Genomic DNA, 16,048 nt, shown 5'->3' on the forward strand with positions numbered 1-16,048 from the left:
TGCCATTATTTAGGTATTTTTAATGAAAAGTATGCTTTTTCATATTACATAAGTCATTTATAAAGATATGTAACAATTTAAACAAAATGACGTGTTACAGCATCTATAAAATATGTACATTAAGGGGGCTGGGAAGATGGCTCAGTGGTAGAGCGCATAAGCAAAAAGAAAAAAGCCGGAAGTGGTGCTGTGGCTCAAGTGGTAGAGCGCTAGCCTTGAGCTGAAGAGCTGAGGGACAGCGCCCAGGCCCAGAGTTCAGGCCCCATGACCGGACCCCCCCCCCCCCAAAAAAAAAAAGTACATTAAAAAAAAGTAAAGGCCAGGTACTGGTGGCTCACCACTGTAATACTATGTACCCACAAGGCTGAGATCTAAGGATCATGGCGGGAAGGCAGCCCTGGTAGGAAAGTGTGAGATTCTTAATTTCAATTAATTACCAGAAAACTGGAAGTGAAGCAGTGGCTCAAAGTTGTAGAGCATAAGCCTTGAGCAAAACAGCTCAGAGATGTGCTCAGGCTCTGAGTTCAAGCCTCACAACTGACCAAAAAATAATTGAATAAACAAATAAATAAACACAAGTATGTGTTGTGTGTCATTTGACAAATGAAAAAAAAAAATTTTTTTTTTTGGTCCTGGGGTCTGAACTCTGGGCCTGGGCGCTGTCCCTCAGCTCTTCAGCTCAAGGCGAGTGCTCTACCACTTGAGCCACAGTGCCACTTCCTAAATGAAAATTTTTTTTTTTTTTTTTTTTTTGGGTCCGGTCGTGGGGCCTGAACTCTGGGCCGGGGTGCTGTCCCTCAGCTCTTCATCTCAAGGCTAGCACTCTACCACTTGAGCCACAGCGCCACTTCCGACTTTTTTCTTATGTGGTGCTGAGGAATCGAACCCAGGGCCTCGAGCATGCAAGGCAAGTGCTCTACCACTGAGCCACCTTCCCAGCCCCTAAATGAAAATTTTTAAAATCGTACAGTTACATTTTATAAGACCTACTAGGACTGAAATAGAATCAAACCATTACTAGGTTACTTAATTTGAAGTCACATAGAATCATTTGAAGATCAACTGTGATGAATGAAGACATGTACTACAATGTCTAAAATAAAAACAAAAAAGAGATTGTCAACAAAAGAGATATTACTGAATTAACTGGAAAGAAATTAACAGAAAAGTGTTACTGAAAGCTGGGTGCTGGTAACGCCTGCCGACAACCCCAAACCATCTATGAGGCTGAGACCTGAGGATTGAACTTTAAAGTCAGCCTAGGCAGAAAAGTTCATGCGACTCTAACACCAATTAACCAGCAAATAAACAAAAAAAACAAACAACAAAAGAACCTGGACTTTGGGGCTGGGAAGGTGGCTCAATGGTAGAGTGCTTGCCTTGCATACATGAGGCCTTGGGTTCGATTCCTCAGCACCACATGAACAGAAAAAAGCTGGAAGTGGAGCTGTGGCTCAAGTGATAGAGCACCATCCTTGAGTGAAAAAGCTAAGAAACAGTGCCCAGGCCTTGAGTTCAAGCCCCAGTACTGGTACACACACACACACACACACACACACACACAAACAGATTCTGAACTAGAGAGGTGGCTCAAGTTGTAGAGTCTCTGCCATGAAAAAATTGAGTTCTCAAGCCTCAATATTGGCACACACAAAAAAGGACATTATGAGCCCATAGGGAGAAAAGGAGAGGAGAGACAGATTGGAAGGGAGAAAGAGAGACAGACAGACAGACAGACAGAGACAGAGACAAACAAACAGAAAGGATTAAATAATAAACAAAATAAATACAAAGAGGATGCACTTAATCTTACCAATTTCACTGATACATTAAATATGAGTGTATAAATATTCAAATTAAAAGGTAGGCATTACCATGGTAGGCCAACTATTTGATCTAAATATATGGTGTGTATAATAAATGTACTTTGAAGACATAAATAAGTTAGAATTGAAAAGGAGGAATAAAGATTCCATGCTATCAATAATCAAAAGGGATCAGTATATATTATTTCAAGACACATTGGATCTCAGGGTAAAGTATACTCCTAGGGACAAACATTTCATGCTAATAAATGGTCAAAAATTTAATTCTAAACTTTAAATATTTGTTGAATGGTCACCAAAAATAGAAAACACCTTAGACATCCAAAATGAGTCTTTTCTTCCAAGAACAAGTCAGGCTCTGAGCAAAATACAGATTTGCCTGGCAATGTAAGAGATGATTCTTTTTATAGAAGCACTGAAACAGATGAAAGCTAACAACTACTATCAGAGATATCAACTGGAATCCATTTGAATATTTCTTTTGGCCAAACATACCACACAATTCCAAAAAAAAAAAAAATTCCATGTTTCTTTTGAATTTAACCAGAGTTGATCATTTATGATTCATACAAATTTGCACTTTGGCAGGAATAGTTAAAATAAAAATTCCATTCATCAAATTTAGCTAGATGTGTTGTAGTATATATTTGTTTACAAGTTGCGTCTATTCTTCTATAAAACTTCCATTTACACAGAGATGAATTATACTGTATAATTTTTACATTGTACCCTCGTTAAATCATTGTAAGTTGTTTGCAATTTGGCATGTAATTCAGGATTCAACTACTATCTACTGAAATACAGAGAACTGTAATTGTCAAATTAAAAATAGTTTTGAATCCAAATGTATGGTCATTATCTATCATAGTTAATTTAAATTATATAGTATAAATCTTGCCAATGTTCAACCACGTGCTTATTCAAAAATCTGACATTTCAAACTATGATGGTTTAAAATACTACATATATTTCACTTGAAATATCACACTCCAATGCAGAATAGTGATTCTCAGGAGGCTGAAGCAACAGGATCATCTATTTAACACCAGACACAACTACACAGTTTAAGGCCAGTCTGAGTACAAAAGAAGACAAGCAAACTAAGTAACAATGTGAAGAATTACTATAAAAGCATATTACGAGACTGTAACTAAATTAAACTATTTTAAGAAAAAATATAAAATACAAGTAAGAAAGGGGGAACAAATCTTCAATTCTTGAAAAAAAAATTTTAGCTATTGACAGAGGGAGCATGACTTTTCATTACATAATCTTTTCAATGTAGGCATTTATTGGATGTTATGAAGGGGTAGAATCTGTGACACAGCAGAATCAAGAATAATATTTAAAGTCTACAGCAGTGCATGTAGACATGTTTATAGGAGACATTGTTTTCAATAAACACATTAATATTGGATAATTACTACATGTCTTACCAGCTGTTTCATACAACTCACGTAAAGGAATGACAGCAGCTGTTATACCAAAACTATATATTATATGCAATGTTTTTAGTTTTTGTTAGAATCCACTGATATGTGAGTGATCATGGGGTGATTAGTTTAGGATAATATTTGGCATAGTTCTATTTTTGAAATAAACTTTTGTTTTTGTTTTTTAGGTCTGGTTGTGGGGCCTGAACTCTGGGCCTAGGCGCTGTCCCTCAGCTCTTCAGCTCAAGGCTAGTGCTCTACCACGTGAACCACAGCACCACTTCCAGCTTTTTTTTTTTCTGCTTATGTGGTGCTGAGGAATCGAACCCAGGGCCTCATGCACGCAAGGCAAGCACTCTACCACTGAGCCACCTTCCCAGCCCTGAAATAAATTTTTAAACAATTTCTTTTTTTGGTCATGGGGCCTGAACTCTGGGCACTGTCCCTCAGCTCTTCAGTTCAAGGCTAGCACTCTACCACTTGATCCATAGCACCACTTCCGGCCTTTTCTGCTTATGTGGTACTGAGGAATCGAACCCAGGGCCTCATGCATGCAAGGCATCACTCTACCACTGAGCCACATTCCCAGCCCCAACAATTATTTTCATGTCAATTCAAATTACATGCTGCCCTTATGCCTAGATTAAAAAATTTTGTCATGACCAATGCTTTTGAAATATTAAATTAAAAGGTGTCATGATTAATTACTATGGAATAAATAGCAATTAAGATTTTTTTTTAGGCAAATGAGCTCAAACTGTTGTAGTGATTATATTCCTAATATTTTACTACACAATTCTCACATTATTAATAAGTTACCTAAAAGTCTAAAATGTAAGTTTCTAAAATTACCTCAAAAAATATTAGGAAACTGATTTAATAGTTCAAGATTCTGTGCATGTTAGACAAGTATCTCTCTATGTAATGTATGAAAAAGGGTAGACTTGATGGTAAGCAGCACAAATTATGCACTAAAGACAAATATTAGCCAGTGCCAGTGGCTCATGCCTGTAATCTTAGCTGCTCAGGAGGCTGAGATCTGAGGATCACGGTTCAAAGCCAGCCTGGGCAGTAAAGTTCCTAAGACTCTAATCTCCCATAAACCACCAGAAAACCGGAAGTGGCGCTGTGGCTCAAGTGGTAGAGCACTTTATTTGCCTTGAGATAAAGAGCTATGGGACAGGGCCCAGGCCAAGAATTCAAGCCCCAGGACCAAAAAAAAAAAGGACAAAGATTCTATTTCTGTTTGGTACTTGTAATAGTGAACCAACCTATGTTTTGAGATAGGTAAACAACTGGTGGTACTGATAAAGGCAATTGTTTTAAAATGTTTATCAGCCAACAATCATGTTATTTCATATAAATATGGCCTCAACAAGCAAATAAAATAAATACTTACAGCTATATAGTAAACTCTTGCTTTTTCTACCAACATCCAGTTTTTTTCCAGGTCAAGATGTTTTTCCTTTTTGTAACAATTGGCAGCAGCAAGATTAGCTATAAGCGACCTAAACCAGCCAAAAAAAAGTAAAGAGTTTACTTATGTCATAGTTAATTCAGTCAGATATTTCTGTACAGTTAATTATTTTTGTAATTATAGTTATTTCTTAAATCTTCAAAGCTGACAGATTTTTGAATAAATACAAATAAAATCAATTTTGTTCTGAAAACTTTCAGAGATTTCTATACTTGTCCCTGAGACAAAATGACACAAGATAAACCTTCTAAACATCAACAAGTTAATTAAGAAACTGGCATCTAACTTTCCTAAGGCCTACTTTTTCATTAAATTCATAGTTCAAAATGGAATTAAAAAATAAAGCTACTAAATCATCCTGCAAAAGAAAATAGTATGTAACCAAAACTAAATTTTTATGTCAGAAAACTAGTTTCATAAAAATAAGATCAACAGACCATAAATGACTATTTAAGATTAATGCTTTAAAAGCCAAGTATGGGATTGATTTCATAAAACACATATAAATGTAGACCATATTTACTATGAGGAATAAATTTGCAAACTATTACATTTTAGGAACTGGAATCAATTAGAATTAGATTCTAGAGGAGAAAACTCTGTAGGCTGGAGCCAGTTTTACAGCTAGAAAAGCTAAGCAGTATGTGGCATTAAAACTCTTGCTATAAATGCCACCAAGATAGCGTCATTATAATCCAACAATTAAAATTAGTAAAATAAAGAAATTAGTTTTTTTCCTCATTTACACATGGAATTAATAAAAATATTTTATTATTATTCTATTAATAAACTTATTTACTAATAAAATTATTTTACTTTAAAAATTAAATAGTAACAATATATGTTATCAAAAAAACTATCACATGAAACTTTGGTAATTTTCACTTACTTTCTTTAAGAGAAAGAAAAAAAAATTTTCCTCTAAAACATATTTTTCACTCATCCATATGACAATTTAGTATTTCACAATACCTATGTGTATGCTCAATTAACTGAAGGAGAAACATGCATCATCATATACATATGCAAAAATATATTATAAACTTATAAACTAATTAAAAACTGCATTATAAACTTAGTTAAAATGAATTCTTTTTTGATTGGTAGATGAGATTTAATTTACAAAAATATTCTGGTAGGGACTGGGAAGGTGGCTCAGTGGTAGAGCGCTTGCCTTATATGCATGAGGCCCTGGATGTGATTCCTCAGCACCACATTAGCAGAAAAAAAAAAAGCCAGAAGTGGCGCTGTGGCTCAAGTGGTAGAGCGCTAGCCTTGAGCTGAAGAGCTGAGGGACAGCGCCCAGGCCCAGAGTTCAGGCTCAACGACGGGACCCCAAAAAAACAAACAAACAAACAAACAAACAAAAACAAAAGTATTCTGGTAATCTTGACTTTAAGAATATTTTGAGGAAGTGGCACTGTGGCTCAAGTGGTAGAGAACTGAGCTGAAGAGCACCTAGACAGCACCAAGGCCCAGAGTTCAAATCCCACAACCGCCAAAAAAATAAAAATAAAGAAATTATTGCCGGGCACCAGTAGCTAACGCCTGTAATCCTAGCTACTCAGGAGGCTGAGATATGAGAATCACGGTTCAAAGCCAGCCCAAGCAAGAAAGTCCGTGAGACTTTTTTTTTAATTTTATTTTTTTTTAATTGTGAAAATACTGTACAGAGGGGTTACAATTACATGGGCAAGATAATGAGTACATTTCCCATCAAGCATTGTAGCCTCCTCCTTTGTTTCCCCTTCCCATCCCTTCCCATTCTCCCCTGCCCCCCCATCCTCCCCGCCCCCCCCCCCTCCCCCATGAAACTTATCTCTAATTAACCACCAGAAACCCCAGAAGTGGTGCTATGGCTCTAGTGGCAGAGTGCTCGCCTTGAGCTGAAGAGCTTAGGGACAGTGCCCAGGCCCAGAGTTTAAGCCCCAGGACCCCTCCACTCCCAAATATTTTGACACTGCTGGACACTGGTGGCTTACACTTATAACCCTAGCTACTTAGGAAGAAGAGATCTTGAGGACTGCAGTTCAAAGGCAGCCCCGGAAGAAAGTCCGTGAGACTCTTATCTCCAATTAAATCACAGAAAAAGCCAGAATCAGGGATACCATCTAGGCCTAGAGTTCTAGCCTTAGGATCAGCAATAAATAAATAAATAAATAAATAAATTTGACAAAAGTAGCTGCTAAATAAAAGCAAACACTTCTGTTATCAGCTCCTAAACTGCAATAACGAAACCACTTTTTCAATTCTGTTATGTTCCAGAATTTGGATGAGTTGGATACTGTTCTTTCTTCCCAGTTTCGGCCATTTCATGCAATCTGAACACCATAACCACAAAATTGTTATATCTTTTAAGGTTTTGACATTTGGAGAACTAATACTATCATATCTACTTATTAAAATAGCAATTGAACATATGAGATAGTTGAGCCCTGTTATGTCTGCGTAAAGGCGCTGGGAAGGTGGCTCAGTGGTAGAGTGCTTGCCTTGCATGCATGAGGCCCTGGGTTCGATCCCTCAGCACCACATAAGCAGAAAAAGCTGGAAGTGGCGTAGCCCTAGTGGTAGAGAGCTAGCCTTGAGCTGAAGAGCTAAGGGACAGCACCCAGGTCTCAGGCCCCACAACTGGACAAAAAACAAAAACAAAAACACACTGGGATGCTATCTACTAGCTGAGGGTGCTGGTTTATTGTTTTGATTTGGAAATGTGAGGTTTAATAACCTAGAGGCCTATTACTTCTTTCCATTGTTTTCCTCCTGTCTCTTTTCCTAAGCATCTTTTCCTTTCACTTGTTCCTGAGAACAGCAGCATATATTCATAAACTATAGAATAACCTTGGTGACTCAGTTTCACTGTAGTGTGATTTCATTCTGCTATTGTGAACAACTTAAAGACTTTTATAATTCTTGGTTAATTCATTCATGTTTTGAGATTAGATCTCAAAAGCCCACCTCTAAGAATCAATCTTTCTTTCTTTCCTTTCCTTCTTTCCTTCCTTCCTTCCTTCCTTCCTTCCTTCCTTCCTTCCTTCCTTCCTTCCTTCCTTCCTTCTTTTCTGGTCCTGAGCTTTGAACCCTTGGGACTTGGCACTGTTCCTGAGTTTCTTTTTGCTCAAGGCTAGCACTTTACCACTGGAGCCGCAGAACTATTTCTGGCTTTTTCTGTTTATGTGGTACTGAGAAATTGAACACAGTGCTTGGCAAGCACTCTACTACTAAGGCCTGAATTTTTATTTCTTAAGCATAATTACAAAAGGTAAAGACTAGAGTGAATAATCTCAAACTTTCATTCCGTTACGCTTCATGAATTCAACAGCAGGTTGATACGTTAAATATGAAACTTAAATTCCAAATTCTGATTTGGAATTCAGATTTCATCAGCCAATTAGTATAGTGCTTTCCTGGTTTACCCTTACCTGTTGTCACCAGTGATACAGGCAGCACAAGTTCCTGTCGGCTGCTCATTCTGCTCATAGTAATGAGCATCCACATGGGCTTCAGCAGCTTTACTCTTCAGGATCTCCCCAAATTTATCTATCCCAATGCATCCAAAAAAGGTTGCTGCTTTGTGTGGCTGCTGAATCATCCACTGAAAAACAGGGACATAAATAATTTAATGGGTCAGAAAAATGGGACACATAGTTCAGTATTCTGCCATGAATAATGGCATGACAGGGATGCTTTTCAGAAACTGTTAATGGAATTTCAATTCTGTACTATCACTTAGGATAATCAAGTTGATGCTAGCCATGCAAAATCTTAAAATATGACTTCAAAGAAGAGAAATGAAATAAAGTGGTTAAGAATGGAAAGGATAAGTTCCTAAATCCAATGTTGGATAGAAACAGGAAAATAAGAGGGAGTGCCAATAGAAGTAATTACAGCAATTTCATTAAAAGCATAGACTCTATATTGAAGATTGACTGGGTTCCAATCTTGCCTCCAGTACTTATGAACTAGGTCACTAAAAGTTTTTAGGCCTCAGTTTTCTCATTTGCAAAGAGGGGATATATCATAAAAACATTTCATAAGGGTCTTGAAGATTCATTGAGATAATTAAGGCTGAGTATCGCAAAGAACAGTAAGTACATAGTAAGTAAGACAAATTAACTGTGGTTGTCTCAATTATTGTACACCTTGAAAGACTTTATATATAAATTTAAATATAAAAGTGCATAAGTTATGCTAAAATAAGTTCAGCTAAGTACTAGTATTAATTGGAAGTTATTGCTGTAAAACACAAATTAATTTACATAAATAAGTTAAAATATGGAAGTTTAAAAACAGAATAAATTAAAAGGAAGCATAAGAAACCCACTGATTACATATACCTGATCCCTTCATTAGTACGAATTTCATTTACTTAATTTTTTTGCTATAATAATGAATTTAAGATGCACATTTTTCACTGATTTGAACTCTTTCATAATTAGTTCAAATGTCCAATGGCTCTCATGTTTTGTTAGTGATTCTAAAAACCATCTATTTCTGTTTTAAATATAATTGCAAAATATTCTTCATACAAAGTCAATAACAAAGACTTTATGAAGTCTACATTCAAATATTTGGAGTGTAAAATAATTATTTGTCTATGTGAGGTTAGGAAAGAATAAAAAAGCCAGAGAAAGCTGTAGGACGAAGACACTGTAATTGTCTGATGATCAGCAGCCACACTTCTAGACATCTACCTTAAAGACACACATCCACATATATAAAATAATACAAGCTTAAGTATTCGTTGAGATGCTAATGTATAATGGCAAAAGGTTGCATACAACCTCAAAGTCTATCCATATTTCCAATTGAAAGTAAACATATAATGAGAGGTTAAGAATCTGTAAGAAACAATAAACAAATAATCTGATTCAAAAGTGAACAAAGGATTTGAACATAAATAAAGTTCTCCAAAAGATGATCTACAAATGGCCAAAATATACCTGAAAAGATGTTTAACATCATTAGCATGTGAAGAATGTAAGTGAAAATTAAAATCCACCATTACACACTGATAATGATGGCCACTCTGACGAATACAAAATTAGGAGTGGTAGGGGTATTAGTTGTTATGTGCTGTAGCAACTATATAAAACATTATGAAAACTTTTTTCTTTTTTTTTCCGGTCATGGGGCTTGAACTCTGGGACTGGGTGCTTGCTGTCCCTCAGCTCTTCAGCTCAAGGTTAGTGCTCTACCACTTGAGCCACAGCATCACTTCTGGCTTTTTCTGCTTATGTGGTGCTGAGGAATTGAACCCAGGGCCTCATGCATGTGAGGCAAGCACTCTACCACTGAGCCACCTTCCCAGCCCGACATTTTTTTTTTTTTGGTCCGGTCATGGGGCCTGAACTCTGGGCCTGGGCACTGTCCCTCAGGTCTTCAGCCCAAGGCTAGCACTCTACCACTTGAGCCACAATGCCACTTCCGGCTTTTTTTTCTGCTTATGTGGTGCTGAGGAATTGAACCCAGGGCCTCATGCATGTGAGGCAAGCACTCTACCACTGAGCCACCTTCCTGGCCCCATGAAAATTCTTAAAACATCAAAAACAAATTAATATATGATCACACTATTCTACTTAAGGGATGTGTAGCCAAAGGAATGCAAAGAAAGATCTAAAAAAAAAAAAAGCCATGTTTATTCCAATATTTTTCAGAATAACGAATAGAAACAGATGAATAGTTTGCTACTGGTTTTCTTTTTTTTTTCCCATCATGGGGCCTGAACTCTGGGGCCTGGGTGCTGTCCCTCAGCTCTTCAGCTCAAGGCTAGTACTCTACCATTTGAGCCACAGAGCCACTTCTGGCTTTTTTCTTTTTGCTTATGTGGTGCTGAGGATGAGGAATCGAACCCAGGGCCTCAGGCATGCAAGGCAAGCGCTCTACCACTGAGCCACCTTCCCAGCCCGAAACAGACGAATAGTAAAGAAAATGTGATGGGGGTGGGAGGAGGGGGAGATGGGAAGGGATGGTAAGGGAAAACAAAGGAGGAGGCAACAATGCTTGATAAGAAATGTACTCAATACCTTGCCCATGTAATTGTAACCCCTCTGTATGGTATTTTCACAATTAAAAAAATGCAAATAAAAAAATGTGATACATACAATGGAATATTATGCAGCTTTAGAAAAAAAGAATCCTGCCCCTTGTAATAACAGGAATGAACTTTAACAACATTACAGTAAGTAAAACAAGGTCAGTAGTAAAAGGACACACTTTATAAACAGAAAAAAGAAAGGTGACTGTCAACAACTAGTAGATAATGTATCTAGGGAACAGAATTTCCAAATGAAAATGTTCTACAGATCTGCTGTTGTACAACAATGTGAATAAACATCATACCATGTGCATTCTTAAGTACCTAAAATAATTATTTATTCCAGAAAAAACAATGTGTAAGTTTTGCTATTTTTAAATCATTTTTGGGGAATAGTGTTTCACAAAGTGGTCCAAGCTGGCCTGGAACTCCCAATCCTCCCACTACAGCTTCCAATGTTACAGGATTATGGGACTATTCCACTATGTCCATTTGTAAGGTTTTTTTTTCCCCCTTCTTTTTGTGTTTTGTTTTTGTCGGGCGTGGGGCTTGAACTCTGGGCTTGGGTGCTGTCCCTGCGCTCTTCAGCTCAAGGGGAACGCTCTACTGCTTGAGCCATAGCACCACTTCTGGTTTTCTAGTGGTTTACTGGAGATAAGTCTCACGGACTTTCCTACCTGGCTGGCTTTGAACTGTGATCCTCAGATCTCAGCCTCCTGAGTAGCTAGGATTATAGGCGTGAGCCACCAGCGCCTGGCCCATTTATAAGTTTTAAAGAGATCATACATGGTTTTACCCCCTGGCCTGGCTCTTTCCCACTCATCCCCAAAAATATATGAATTATTCCTTTCTCTATGATATCCATACTGTACACTTAAATGGCAATTAGTCATTTAATAGTCAACTTGGTTATCAAATTGTCCATTTTGGTATATCAGTGTTTGTATCCAGGTCATAGTAATTTTGAGGGCAAGAGAGTGATACTGGCAATTGCTTATAGCTATTCAGTTTTATTATTAGTTAATATTGCCCATCACTTGCTGTAGTGAATTTATAAATTAAATATTATCATGTGTATGTATCTATCAGAAAAAGTACATATAGTGTTTCAGTGACTGGTGAAGAAAGGAGTAAATGGGGAGAAAATGATAGAAGGCATGATTCTGATCAATATGCACTATAAACAAATGGATAAACTTCTTATATAACCATCTACAGATAAAAATAAATTAAATTTTTTAAAAAATGATTTCAAACATCTACTGAGTTTTAGAATATAGCCTTTACAGATAAGGGAGAATATTAATGTAGTAAAAATCAAAACAAGACCAAACGACTTATACTATGACTTGATTATTTAAACAATATAATATACCATTAATCTGTTCTGCCAAAGTGAAATCATAATAATATAATTCTACAGTTAGTCTACAGTGAAGGATTTAAATGAATTGAAATGTCTCAATTACAATAAACTCAAAAATTTTGGCTATTTTTTTTGGGGGGGGGTCCGGTCATAGGGCCTGAACTCTGGGCCTTGGCACTGTCCTTCAACTCTTCAACTCAAGGCTAGCACTGTACCACTTGGGCCACAGAGCCACTTCCAGCTTTTTCTGCTGATGTGGTGCTGAGGAATCGAACCCAGGGCCCTTTGCATGCAAGGCAAGCACTCTACCACTGAACCACCTTCCCAGCCCCAAGTTTGGCTATTTTTTACATGAGGACATCAACATGGTATGGACTTCACTTTTGATCATTTCCATTGAAAAGTCAATCTAAAGTCTAAGTTCAATAAGTAAAAAAATTAATTTCTATTAGAGACATAAAATACTTCAAAACACTTAATCTAGATGAGTAAAGATGATTTAGAATTCCAAAGATACAGAAATTAGTTAAGATTTCTAAGATTTGTAAGTTGTAAATCTTCAACCTTATCTCAAACACAATGATTACTGCCATCCAACCAAACTCTTTTCTACCATTTGGCATTCAATAAGCATTTAATGTATAACCACTAAGGGATAAAAAGATAAAAATGTGAGTCCAGCCTGGTGGCTCACATCTATAATCCTAGCTGCTCAGGAGACTGAGATCTGAGGATCACAGAGGTTCAAAGCCAGCACCAGCATGAAAGTCTGGTGTTCCAATTAACCACCAGAAAACTGGACATGGTGCTGTGGCTCAAAGCAGTAAAACACTAGCTTTGAGCAAAAACAGTACTTTGAGCTCAGACACAGCACCAGTGCCCTCAGCTGAAGCCCCAAGAACACCACAACCAACAACAAAAATATTAAAATGTAATTTTAATTGGTCACCACCACTACATTTTCAGATTCTCCAGATAACTTCAATTATGTTACAATAACCTGACTAGCTTTTCTTAAAACTAGCTTTTCTTAAAACTGCTTTCACTTCTAGACTTACTCTGTTGTTAATCATGGTACAGACTTACCTACCCATCTGCTATAAACCACTAGAAAACAAAATCCAAAGGAGACAACCAGAGTTTTCAGGCATGGCCAGCCTGTGATCTCTGCTATGAAGGAAAAAAGTGAGCCCTGACATCCTGCAGGCTCTGTGTCAGGAGGCAATTTCCAGAAAATGGTGTAGGGAGGAAGGAGCCAAATAGAGCCTGGAATTCTCGCTGGCATTAAGGAACAGATATAAGTGCTCCAAGAGAGCCTGGAGAATAGAAATGGTGGAAAAAAATTTCAGGGATGTGAGTTAGGAGTTGCTCTTAAAATTCTGTCTGGCTACAATAGGTGTATGCTTAGAGGCATATGAAATAATAAGATTAGAAAGTTAATATTTAAATGTTTCTTTCACCAATCTTCCCTCCTTCCCACACTATTCTAGAATTGACTACATACCTCAGGCTGGCCTTGAGTTCACTTCAGCTACAGCTTCCAAATTCTGGGATTATAGATATGTAGCACCACTATGCCTGGCGATAAATATAAATCTATCTATCTATCTTAATTTTATTGTAAACTTGGTATACAGATGAGTTACAGTTACATAAGTAAGGAAATGAGTACAAAAATGCTGTATTTTTTTATTTTTCTTGACAAATAGTACTTGTACTAATTTATGGACTCAAATTTATCCATAGACTCAATGCAGTTTTAATCAAGATCTCAGTAGGATTTCTGAGGATATTGAAAAGGTGATAATAGAAAAAGGGAAAAGAGAATAGCTCAAAGTTGGAGATAGGTCATTATGAAAAAAACTAACACTATTAAATCCCCAATTTCTTCAGATATAAGTTGTGGTCAATAAAATCTATAATTTATTTTTTAAAGATGTTTTCAAATAAAAAACAGCCAGGTGCCGGTGGCTCACACCTGTAATCCTAGCTACTCAGGAGACTGAGATCTGAGGATTGCAGTTCAAAGCCAGGTTGGGCAGTAAGTCCGTGAGACTCTTCTTTCCAATAAACCACCAGAAAATTGGAAGTGGCATTGTGGCTCAAGTGGTAGAGTACTAGCCTTGAGCTGAAGAGCTGACGGCCAGCGCCCAGGTCCAGAGTTCAAGCCTCACAACCGACAATAAAAAATAAAAGAAAAAACAGTCTAACAAGACATTTACTTCAGTTCAGTTGATCATAGTGAATGAAAAGGATTCTCACTATATATAACTAAAGTTAATTACAAACAGGAAAACCACTTAGTTGATAATTTGAAATAAATATTTGAATTAGGTTAATCAACTTAAATCAAAATAGTAAAGGCAAAATATGATTAGAAAATACCCAGAAAAGGGCTACGAAGGTTGCTCAGTGTTAGAGTGCTTACCTAGCATGCATGAGGCCCTGGGTTCAATTCCTCAGCACCACATAAACAGAAAAAGCTGGAAGTGGCACTGTGGCTCAAGGGGTAGAGCGCTAGCCTTGAACTGAAGAGCTCAGGGACAGCGCCCAGGCCTAGAGATCAAGCCCCCTGACCAACAACAACAAAAGTTTAGAAAAGGGCTGGGAAGGTGGCTCAGTGGTAGAGCACTTTCCTTGCATGCATGAGGCCCTGGGTTCAATTCCTCAGCACCACATAAGCAAAAAGAAAAAAGTCAGAAGTGGCGCTGTGACACAAGAGGTAGAGCGCTGACCTTGAGCTGAAGAGCTGAGGGACAGCACCCAGGCCCAGAGTTCAGGCCCCATGACCGGACCTAAAAAAACAGTTAAAAAAAAAAAAGGAGGAAGAGGAGGAAGAGCAGGAGAACAAGGAGGAGAAAAAGAAAAGGCTTTGAGAGATGTGATATCACTAACTGGCTTTTTGAAAGACAGAAATAATTTTTTTAAATGGTTACAAACTAGAAAATGGAGGCACACAGTATAACATATGCCCCCTTTCCTCCTTTATGATTTTAATCATGATGTTCACAGGACAAAAAAAATTCTATTTATTAAATAATTTGTGATGAAGTTAGGTATTTCCTAATAATTTAGTACTTCTTTAGTCCAAAAAATTGGAACCAGCCTGGTCATCAAAACTCTAATTTACTGTTTTTATTTTTTGTACTTCTTACTGATGTCACTCTGTTTCATTTGAAAAGTAAATTTATTCTGAAGACTGGGTGGATATGCTACAGCATGGTTTGGAAAACCATGTATATATTAAACATAATGAAAAAGAGAAGTAGTGAATATTAGGAGTATAATGACAAAGCAATTATATGCAAGAGGGAAAAATCTAATGCAAAAGGCCAAGGCAAGTTAAGACTGCATTCTATAAATAGAAGACAGCACAAAAAAGCGATTTTTTGTTTTTAATGCAAATGAATCAGATAAGAGCTGATGCCATACTAAAGTATGAAGCAAGCAAGAAAAAAATGTACACGTGAACTTAAATAACTGCTGAAAAGTGACATATCAAGCTTCACATTATGGAAAGATTTCTATTATTATTAACTTCAACTTTCAATTGAATTTCCTCTTCATCACCTAAATGCAATATTTAGGAAAATATAACTCTGAATGATGCCCAAGATCTAGTCATTTTTAGGATAATGGGATACACTTTAATCCAATTCATAATTGAATGATGAGGAATAACATAAGACACTAAAATAGTTGCAAAGATAAGCCACAGACAGGAAATTTCATACCAGAAAAACTAATGAGGACTTTCAGGGAAGCTTCAAAGCATAACTAAAGAAATGAAATGTCAAAACTGTGAAATAGCAACAAGACACTGCAAAAGATGAGGAGGAATAAAAATGGATGTAGACTGACCAGAAAAACTGTATATCCCATTGTTCATAGGACTAATAGTCAGGTCCTACT

The 16,048-nt window shown here is 37.0% G+C and overlaps 1 protein-coding gene across 2 annotated transcripts in view; it reads right to left on the reverse strand.

Moving 5' to 3' along the window:
• Positions 1-16,048, reverse strand: part of Adk (adenosine kinase) — a 411,200-nt gene that overhangs the window by 241,260 nt on the left and 153,892 nt on the right. For both annotated transcript variants that reach the window (XM_042690120.1, XM_042690121.1), the window contains exons 5-6: positions 8,156-8,328; positions 4,659-4,767 (exon numbers count right to left, since the gene is read on the reverse strand). In XM_042690120.1, the coding sequence (XP_042546054.1) occupies positions 4,659-4,767; positions 8,156-8,328 (282 nt within the window). The remainder of the gene's footprint in view (positions 1-4,658; positions 4,768-8,155; positions 8,329-16,048) is intronic.

Source organism: Dipodomys spectabilis, unplaced genomic scaffold (assembly GCF_019054845.1).
Source record: "Dipodomys spectabilis isolate Male_0828 unplaced genomic scaffold, ASM1905484v1 ptg000136l, whole genome shotgun sequence".
NCBI classification, from domain to species: Eukaryota; Metazoa; Chordata; class Mammalia; order Rodentia; family Heteromyidae; genus Dipodomys; species Dipodomys spectabilis.